Source organism: Furipterus horrens, unplaced genomic scaffold, assembly GCF_987537825.1.
Source record: "Furipterus horrens unplaced genomic scaffold, mFurHor1.1.pri manual_scaffold_11, whole genome shotgun sequence".
In the NCBI taxonomy this organism is placed as follows: domain Eukaryota; kingdom Metazoa; phylum Chordata; class Mammalia; order Chiroptera; family Furipteridae; genus Furipterus; species Furipterus horrens.
In genome coordinates this window covers 5,009,950-5,019,861 of record NW_028327181.1, presented here as the reverse complement: position 1 = coordinate 5,019,861, position 9,912 = coordinate 5,009,950, and the positions used below count along the sequence as shown (strand labels likewise).

Sequence of the window (9,912 nt, the reverse complement as noted above, 5' to 3'; positions counted from 1 at the left end):
AACTGGCTGCCTCCCGAACACCCACAGTGGGGGAGCCAGCCCATAACCCAGGCATGTACCCTGACCGGGAATTGAACCAGTGACCTTTTGGTTCACAGGCCAACGCTCAATCCACTGAGCCACACCAGCAGGGCATCATTAAATATTCTTTTGACTTTCTTCCCCCCAACCATTTAAAGATTAACAACCATTCTTAACTCACAGACTACACAAAAACATGTAGTAAATTAGATTTGGCCCAGGATTGAAGTTTGTTCACCTCTGACTTAAAGCAGAAGAATCAAACTTTTGTCTGAATCCAGATCACCAGAGGATTTACACAAATACACATTGCTGGGCCCCATTGCCAGAGTTTTCTGATTAAGTAGGTCTGGGGCAGTGCCGAAGGATTTGCATGACTAACAAGGGCCAGGTGATGCTGACATGGCTGCTTGGGGGCCATATTTTGAGAACCCCACCTTCCCACCACCCCCTCTGCAATGACAACCTTTTTATCTGCAGTATTTTAGAGCCTTCAAAGCTGTAGGAATGATTTTCCAAGGATCACAGACTATGTATCTTCATTAATGGACCTTCATTCTCAATAGGAATTTCTCTGTGCAGTTGCTACTGAAATGTTTTCTCTTAGCTAACCTTGGAACAGAGCTGAGATGAGAGTTTCTAGTGCATTTGGTTTTTAAAAAATAGCCCTCTTGCCAATTATTACAAATGATGTATTTCAAAAACTTATTTTGGAATAATTTTAGAATTGCAGGAAAGCGGAAAAGAGGGTATAGAAAGTGTCCATATATTCCTCACTTGCTTTTCCTTAATGGTGACATCTTACAACACATCAAAATAAGAAACCAACATTAGCACATACTGTTAACTAACCCTTAGATTTTATTTGGGTTTTAACTGTGTTTCCACGAATGCCCTTTTTCTGCCCTAGGATCCCAACGGAGGTATCACATTATATTCAGTTGTCATGTAACCTTAGATTATTCTGGTCTATAACAGTTTCTCATTATGTCCTTGTTTTCCACAACCCTGACAGTTTTGAAGAGTACTAGTCAGGTAGTTTGTAGAATGTCGCTCAATTTGATTTGTTTAATGGCGTCATTATCGTTAGTCTGGGTTTATGAGTTTTCCAGAAAAATACCACAGAAGTCTAGTTCTCTTCTCTTCACATCATATCCGGTACATATCAACATGAATTTTCATTGATAATCTTAACTTTGATCAGTTAGTTAAGGTAATTTTTACCAAGCTTATCAACTGTGAAATTATTATTTTTCCCTTTCTATATGCAGCTCTTTGGAGACTGGTCAGTAATTCCAGCCATCCCTCAATGGGGAAAGGGAAAGTTAAGCTTCATTTTCTGGAGGTGGAATTATCTACACATGTTGCTTAAAATTCGATAGTGAAAATCAGTCTATTCACCTTATGTATGTATGTGTGTGTGTGTATGTATTCAATAATTCATGCCCTGGCTGGTGTGGCTAAGTGGATTGAGCACTGGCATGGGAACCAAAAGATCATTGGTTCAATTCCCCATCAGGACACATGCCTAGGTTGCAGGGCAGATCCCCAGTTGGGGGCATATGAGAGGCCATGGACTGATGTACTGAATATCTCTTGTACATTGATGTTTTTCTCTTTCTCCCTCCCTTCTCCTCTCTCTAAAAAAGAAGTAGTAAATAAAAATAAATACAATGTTAAAAAAAATTCATATCAGCATGGCATTACGTATGTTTATTCTATACTTCAGGTTATAATTCACTATGTTATTCATTTTATTGCTCCAATAGTTCTCCTTCTGGCCATTGGGAGCACTTCCAGGTGGCTCGTGTGTCTAACACACAGGGGTGGGCAAAAGTAGGTTTTCAGTTATTCATACGGAAAAAGACATGCAGTTATGATTATTACAATAGCTCTATTAACTCCTTTATGGCCTCACAAGTGTAAACCTACTTTTGCCCACCCGGTACATCTATTTCACTCTTTTAATTGTCTCCCCTACTCTAATTAAAGCTCCACCAAAGATTGTCTATTTATTTATTGATGTATCCTTCGTGCCTACCACAGAGCGTGCCACATAACAGGCACTGAATAACCATCTGTATGAATACACCCACTGATAAAGAAAATACTATCTACCTCCTAGGAAGACACTAAAGCTGTTTTGAGTATTCACGAGCTAATACATTGGAAGAGCTTGCAGCACACGCTGACTGAATTACTTTTTTCCTCCAGCTTGACTGAGGGGTGAGTGACTGGTTCACTCTCCACCGAAGGATGCTTCCTCGTTGGCTGAGCCCCGGGAGAGAGAGAAAGGGATCTGGAACTCGTTCTCCCAGAGGAGTTCCCGGTTCCTCAACAATTAATCAAAGACAAGTCTAACTGGTCCTTCAGCACGAAGGATAAATAACATAAGCAGGAGCAGCCGAGCCCTAACTTGGACCAAGAGTTTCTCCCTGCCTGTCCTCACTCCCCAGCAGGTGACTCGGAAGGGATTTCAACAGCGACAGCCGCCTCTACTCGCTAGGTTGATTCCACCATCACAGGGGAGGAAAAGCCCCTCCTGAACAGGCGTTGGGTGCGCGAAGGTGGGGTGGGAGTGTCGTCGCTTTCGGCGCAGGTGCTTTCGGTCGCAACCCCTCGCGATAGACGAGCGAGATCGCCACTGGCCCTTTAACAGCCCCTTCCCGGGGGCCTGCCCCGCGCGTGCGCACTGCGGTTCTGCGCTTGTCATCATGGCGACGCGGGGCCATGTGCAGGACCCTAACGACAGGCGCCTCCGGCCCATTTACGGTGAGTGCCCGTGGCCAGCCTGGTCGCCGGTCGGAAGCGCCGAGGGCTGCCGAGGCCCGGGCAAAGGCGCAGAAGGGGCGCCGAGGGTCCGGGAGCGGGGCTCGCGGGCGCCGCGGGCCGGCCGCGCGGGCCGCTAGGCCGCAGCCGCTGGCCTCGCGTAGGCGCCGGCGGCCCTTCCTGAGCCTTGAGGGGGCAGTGGCGGGGTTGGGGTAGCGGCGGGTCGGCCGAGCTGGCGCGACAGGCGGGCCCCGGGAGACGCGTCTTCTCCCGGAGACCTGCGCTGCCCGTAGGCTGCGTTGTTAGGGCCACACGGGGGGAGACGCGCGGTCTCCCCGCAGGTGGAAGCTGACGCGGCGTCAGGGCGGAACGCCCCATTTCAGGGAAGGTTCCCGACTGAAGACTTGCTGCCTACGGGACCGGGGGCTCGGGGGTGGTCTGAGTCGCTGTGCTGGGTGCACGCGGGGGACCACGGCTCAAGCGGGGAAGGGGCTGACGCAAGGTCACCCAGCTCGAGTCAGGCGCAGGCCCGCATTCGGGGCTCCCAATTCCGAGCGCTTTGGTGGGGAAACAGCTGCTCTGGGCACACGCGGCCGGCGGGGGGTGGGGGCGGGGACCGGGCCGGGGGCCTTGGACCCAGGAGAGCGGCGAGGAGCCTGGCCGTGCCCCGCCGCCGGGCTCGCAGGACCGCTGCACGCGCGTTCCTTGTGGGGCGCTTCCCTGGTTTTCGCTGCAGCTTGCCCTCGCGTGCTCAGTGGACCCCCCCCCCCCCCGCCACCCCGAACGTGGGTCTCAGCCCCAGGCGTTCAGACCTTGATGCCCTCCGGCTACCGCGGTGGTGGAAAGTCAGAGTTGAGAGTCAGGGAGAAACGCCTTTCCAGCAGCGGAGGAGCCCTGTCGTTGGACAGTGGTCCCTTTAGCGGTTCCTTTCCTCCGAGATGGTCGTGGGGTCCCGGTCTGTCTGGTTAACGGAGAGTAAAGCTTCAAGGTCAGCGGTTTTTGTAAAATGAGGCCTTGTGTTTCTAGCGTGGATGTTAGTAAACGGAGGCTTCTCCTGGCTGAGATTATTTAACTTTCTTTGGGAGGGGGACAAGTCTATGTTTCTGGTGCAATTGGATCTGCCTTTTTAAATTTTTTTAAATTTACTGATTTTACAGAGAGAGAGAGAGGAAAGGAGAGGGAGAGAAAGAGAAACCGTGATTTCTTGTGCCCCTCGTCCCCGCCTTCATTGGTTGGTTCTCGTCTGAGCTCTGACGGGGATCCAGTGCGCAGCCTGGGCGATGCTCTAACCGACTGAGCGACCCGGCCAGGGCCGGTCCTGCTTTTGTCTGGTAGCCCGTCTGATTCCGACAACAGCCCTGTGAGATGGGTGATCATAGCCCGTGTGTATAGACTGCTAGTTCTGCCAGTCACTGCCCGTGGCTTTTTGTGGGTTATGTCACTTCGTCTTCACCTGTTCTCCTGGGCTGATTGTTTTCTTCCCCAATCCCTCTTCCCCCATTTTCGTACATGAGGCGATTGGGCTTTATCGATGCGTTCATTTGTGTGAAGCCACTCAGCCACCTGTCCCAGGTTTCCCCGGTGCTGGAAACCCCCTCACTTGGAGCTGAAGATACTGACTTGCCAAAGGTCGCCCAGGTGGCGAGTGGCAGAGACAGGACTCTGATTTCCACTTCCCGGGGCTGCATCTTCTCGCCCTCCAGTGTGTATTTTCAGAGAGCCAGGATGAAATGCACGAGGGCCTGGAGGGTGAGGCCTGAGTCCAGGGTTTGCAGGGTGTCGCTCATTACAGTTCTGTGCAGCAGCTGCCTGCAGACTTTTTACTCTTCTTTAACTAGGAAGATTCAACCTAGCCACCCAGCCAGGGCTCAACAGCTTTTTAAAAATAACGGTACCCCTAATCATTACATTTGTGTTACGGGCTTTGAAGGAAAAGTGTAGGTTGCCATGGGAGCAAAGGATGTGGGCATCTCGGCTGTTGGGGACAAGTCATCTTTAAATTAATTCATACATTATAATACATTAGAAATGGATATCTGTAATAAAAGACGTGTAAGTTCTCGTGGGCTTGTTTTTCTTTTCATTCAGTTATGTAGTTGGAAAACACACTTGGAGGATGCGGGAAAAGGCCAAGTAACATCTTAGTTTCATTATGACAGTTTTTCACCTCAGGCATTCTGAAATGGTGTCTGGGTCTCCCAGGTCCAAGGACCACAGTGTCTTAATAAACCTGCCCATACTCAGTGCCTTCTGCAAGTCCTTGTAAATTTCAGTGGGCCACCTGGCCAATGGAACATTCTGTTACTCTACCAGTTCCTAGTACAGGTCTGGAGCTATGCCTGAGAATTTGCACTTCTGTCCCCTCTTCCCTTTTTTGCTCTAAAGGGCAGTTACTTATCTGCCAAAAGAGTATTACCACTCACTTTACCAACTTTCCCTGCCAAATAAAGGACCCAAAAGCATTGTCAACTACCAAAATGTTAGGTGAGACTCCTCTTCTCTCCCCAAATCAAGTTATTTGGAATCTTGAGAGAAGGCAAATGACACACACAGCAAAAGTCTTCCCCCAAAAGCAACTTTTAATACTTTTAAGAATAATTGGATTTTTAAAATTGTTCTTGAGGACAAAGAAAATGCCTTTGGTGCCCTATAAGTCATTTAGAATCATTTAGAATTAGTAGTGTTTTGAAAAAACACCAAGAAAAATCCCTATTCATTTCACATTGCTAAACATCAGGACTCGTTAACCAGAAGGAACATGTCACATTCTCAAAAGTGAAGCCAGAATTAGTAGCTTTTGTTATAGTTACATGGGAAGAAGATCAGAAGAGGATTTTTAGGAATTCCCAAGTGATTAATATAAACTGGCAGGAATAGGTAAAGAAAGGGTACAGGCTGTCCTTGACTTCAGCACTTTAGAATTAAAATTTTTATTTATTGATTGATTTTAGAGTGAGATGGAGGGACGGAAGGAAAGCTGGGGAGAGAGAGAGAAAGAGAAGGGGAGAGAGAGAGAAAGACGCACCAATGTGCTGTCCCACTCACTTATGCATCATTGGGCGATTCCTGTCTGTGCGCTGACCGGGATGGAATGCACAATCCTGGTTTATCAGATGATGCTCTAACCAACTGAGCGGCCTGGCCAGGGCAGCACTTTCGATTTTTGACCTCCACACGTTGGTACAGCCCCTGCTTTAGGTTTACATATACCAGTACCACTATTGTTCCTTGACTTCAGACATTCGTTAGTGGACAAATGAACACGCTCACTAGTGGTGGTGCTTGCCCACCAGCCAAAAGTTCAAGGCAAATGTCAGCATTGAGTGCTTATTTGTGTGCTAATTATCTTAATAGGTGGATAAGATGATTGTGACAGTAGTGAACTAAGGCCAGAGATTAATTTGCTCAGAGCTGGAATTTGGACACGGGCATTCTCACTGGAGAGTGCAGCTCTAGAAAAGATTTTATATATTTATTTTTAGAGGTGGGGGAGGGAGGGAGAAAACATGAACGTGTGAAAGAAACATCAATTGGCTGCCTCTCGAAGGTGCCCCACTCGGGATGGGTCCACAGCTCAGGCACGTCTGCTCACCGGGAGTTGAACCTTGCCAGACGATGCTCAACCAAGTGAGCCATGCTGGTCAGGGTGGACAGCGTTTTTTGTATTGCCAAGGTTTTAGGATTTTACAGCTGTTTGGGGTAGAAGTGGACAGGGCTGTCAGGGTGAATAATTGTGAAATTGTGGGATGAGATGTGAGGGGTTGAAATTCGGTGTCTAGGTTTAGGATAGTTTTTCTGTGCAGAAATGTGATTCATTGAAGCATCTACAGAGTGCACCTCGTTACATATAAAGTGGTATAAAGTTTGGGTATTGTAGTTTTGGTTTTTGAAAATCACCCATGACCTTATTAGAACACCTACTTTACTATTTTCTTTTTGCTAAAATGATTCTCTTGTGCTGTGTGGTTCTCAACAAAGTTTGTACTCTCATGTGACGTGGTGGGCACCAGGGCTGTCTCCTACCATTATTATTAATTTAAAAATGTTTTTAGTGGTTGGGGGAGGGAAGGGGTGGAAGCGATGGTCAGAATACAGGAATTAGTGGGGCAGCAATTGCAAAATAGAAATAGAGAAGTTTGAAAGAAAAAATATTCCATAGTCTTTAGAACATACACACACATGCCCACCCTGACTGGAGATTGACTTTGGCTACCTAGGTACGTGCCCTGATTGGGAATCGAACCCACAACCCTTTGGTGTACAGTACGATGCTCCAGCCAACTGACCCACCGAGCAGGGCTCAACAGATTTTTAAAATGACCGTACCCCTAATCATTACATTTGTGTTACGGGCTTTGAAGGAAAAGTGTAGGTTGCCATGAGAGGGGAGGATATGGGTATCTTGGCTGCTGGTGACAAGTCACGAAAAGGTTCCCTGCGGAAGTAACACTTTACATGGAACATTAAAGAAGGGTGGCGGTTAGTCAGGTGATAAGATGGGGAGAAGGATGGAGAGAGTGAGTATGGGAAAGGTGCTTGTTGCACCTGAAGGCCTAAGATGTAGATGGACGCAGGCCTTTGTAAGCCATTTGAAGGATTTGCACATGTATTTTAAAGACAGTGGGAAGCACTGAAGAGATTCACCTAGAGGAAATGGGATTCTCAGGCTTGCATTTAAAAGATAGCTCTGAATATTGTGGTGGGGAAGTAACTTAAAAGGGGCAAACAGCTCCGTTTTGCTGTACTCTCACATGGTGGGTATTTTTCATTCTTTTGCAAATGTTATGTCAATGAAGAGGCGAGAGATAAGCCCTGGCTGGTGTGGCTCAATGGATTGAGGGCCGGCCTGCAAACCAAAAGGTCGCCACTTAGATTCCCGGTCCGGGCACGTTCCTGGGTAGTGGGCCAGGTCCCCAATTGGGGGTGTGCGAGAGGCAACCGATTGTTTCTCCTGCACATCGATGTTTCTCTTTCTTCCTCCCTTTCCATTTCTCTAAATAAATAAATAAAATCTTAAAAAAGAAAGAGATAACTACTTTATTCACTCCCCATCAACTTGCAACCCTAACTAAGGCTCTTTGAAAAATGGAAATTCCTGAGTTGCTACTGGTAACCTCAGACTCATATTTATTGCCTTTCGAATGAGCTTTAGACTTCCCCTAAGCTTTCTGGCTCCAGGTTTCAGTGCTGCAGTTACAGATTACCAGGAAGAAAGCTGATTTATCCAGCTTGGGTCAAATGTGCGCCCCATTGGGCTACAATTACGTGGTCTAGACATGGTCATCTAGTCGTACCTCTTCAGCAGAGGCAGTGACAACATCTCCAGAGAAGAGGGCATGGGTAGGTAGGACCAGTAATTTCAGAGCCTTGTCAACTACAGAGGGAAAAGTTCAGTATCCTTCCAGTCCTGAACTCTGGATTGATCCGTTATGGGCAAATCCTAAAATACAGCATCTTAGCAAAGATGGCTACTGTTTGAAAAGACTTCAAGATATGGTGTGTAAACCTGGAATCTTAGAACTGAGTCAGAAGTAGCGTAGAACTGACTTTAGCATGAGATCAGCATAGCCTTTAGGAAGAGGTATTATTTATTGAGCTGGAGTATCTGTCGTATTCTGTAAAGGACAAGTAAAGGCCTATTGGCTGAGCTCAGGATTTAAGAAAACAAGCATTAGATAGTTGGGGATTCAGGCCGAGGTTGAATACTTTTTGAGTTCTTTGATTCTCCAGTCTCTCTACCGGAGTATTAAGTCTTTGATCTTCCTTTGTAGATTGTGATTTCCTCCACAATAGAGCTTTTTTTGACCTTCTTCCCTAGATTGTGGTTCCCTCCAGAGTAAGGCTTCTTTTTAATATTTTTACCTAGTACTGTATTATTAGTTCTCATCAATATTATGTGCATTGAAGACTAAAGAGATGAAACCCATGCATCCATGTGGCTGTCAAAAGTTTTAGTAAAATATTCATTGGGAAAAAAATTGAAACCATTAGGTAAAATGATAGTCTGTTTGTTATTTGGGACACTCTGGGTCACCAGAGCCATAGATTATTTTGATATGTCTGTGCCTTCTTTGTCCCTCTGCTGATCTGGGACCTTGATGAGCAACGAGGACCCAGCAGTGGTGGTAGATTGTGAGCTGGGCTGTGCTCAGTTATCTTTATATGTTTAGAGTTGACAGCTGCCACCCTGTTTCCCAGTTATAACACTTCTCATTTTCCTTCTCTGGAAATGAATTTTTGCTTTTATTGTTTTTAAGTTTAAATTTATTATCATTAAATTTATCTATTTATTTTTATTAATAGATTTTATTTTTAAAGCAGAAAAATGAGCAGAAAGTACAGAGAGTCCCTACACGTCACCAAACTCTTCCCCTTTCCCCCGGGTTTCTCCTGCTAACATCCTGTTGGTCTGGTACATTTGTTACATAGTTTACTAGCTCCTTCATTCTCTGTGTTGTACATTTTATGGGTTTTGACAGGTATATGACGACTTGTATCCATCGTCACAGTATCGTACAGAATGGTTTCACTGCCTAAGAATCCCCTGTGCTCCACCTATTCATCCCTCCCCCAGCCCCTGGCGACCGCTGATTGTTCTACTCTATGTATAATTTTTGCCTTTTCCAGAATGTCACATAGTTGGAATCATATAGTATGTGGCCTTTTCAGATTGTCTTTTTTCACTTAGCAATGTGCATTCCACATTCCTCTGTGTTTTTTTTTTTTTTTTTTTCTTTCTCAGATTTTATTTATTTTTAGAGAGAGGGGAGGGGAGGGAAAAAGAGAGGGAGACAGACATTGATGTGCAAGAGATATATCAATCAGGTGTCAGTCGGTTGCCTCTCACACATCCCCAGCCGGCTACCTGGTCGGCAACCCTGGCACGTGCCCTGACTGGGAATCGAACCAGTGAACTTTCGGTTTGCAGGCCAGCAGTCAGTCCACTGAGCCACCAGCCAGGGCCTCCATGTTTTTATGTAGCTTGGTAGCTCACCTATTTTATCGCTGAGTAATAGTCCATCATATGGAGGTACCTCTGTTTATCCATTAGCCCCTTGAAGGGCATCTTGGTTGCTTCTTAGTTTTGACAGTTATGAATAAAGTTGCTATAAACATTTGTGT

The 9,912-nt window shown here is 46.3% G+C and overlaps 1 protein-coding gene across 1 annotated transcript in view; it reads left to right on the top strand.

The window, feature by feature from the left end:
- The first annotated feature begins 2,307 nt into the window (after positions 1-2,307).
- Positions 2,308-9,912, top strand: part of NAA25 (N-alpha-acetyltransferase 25, NatB auxiliary subunit) — a 56,566-nt gene continuing 48,961 nt past the window's right edge. The window contains exon 1 of the mRNA XM_090290733.1: positions 2,308-2,793. Coding sequence (XP_090146859.1) covers positions 2,736-2,793 — 58 coding nt within the window. The 5' untranslated portion in view covers positions 2,308-2,735. The remainder of the gene's footprint in view (positions 2,794-9,912) is intronic.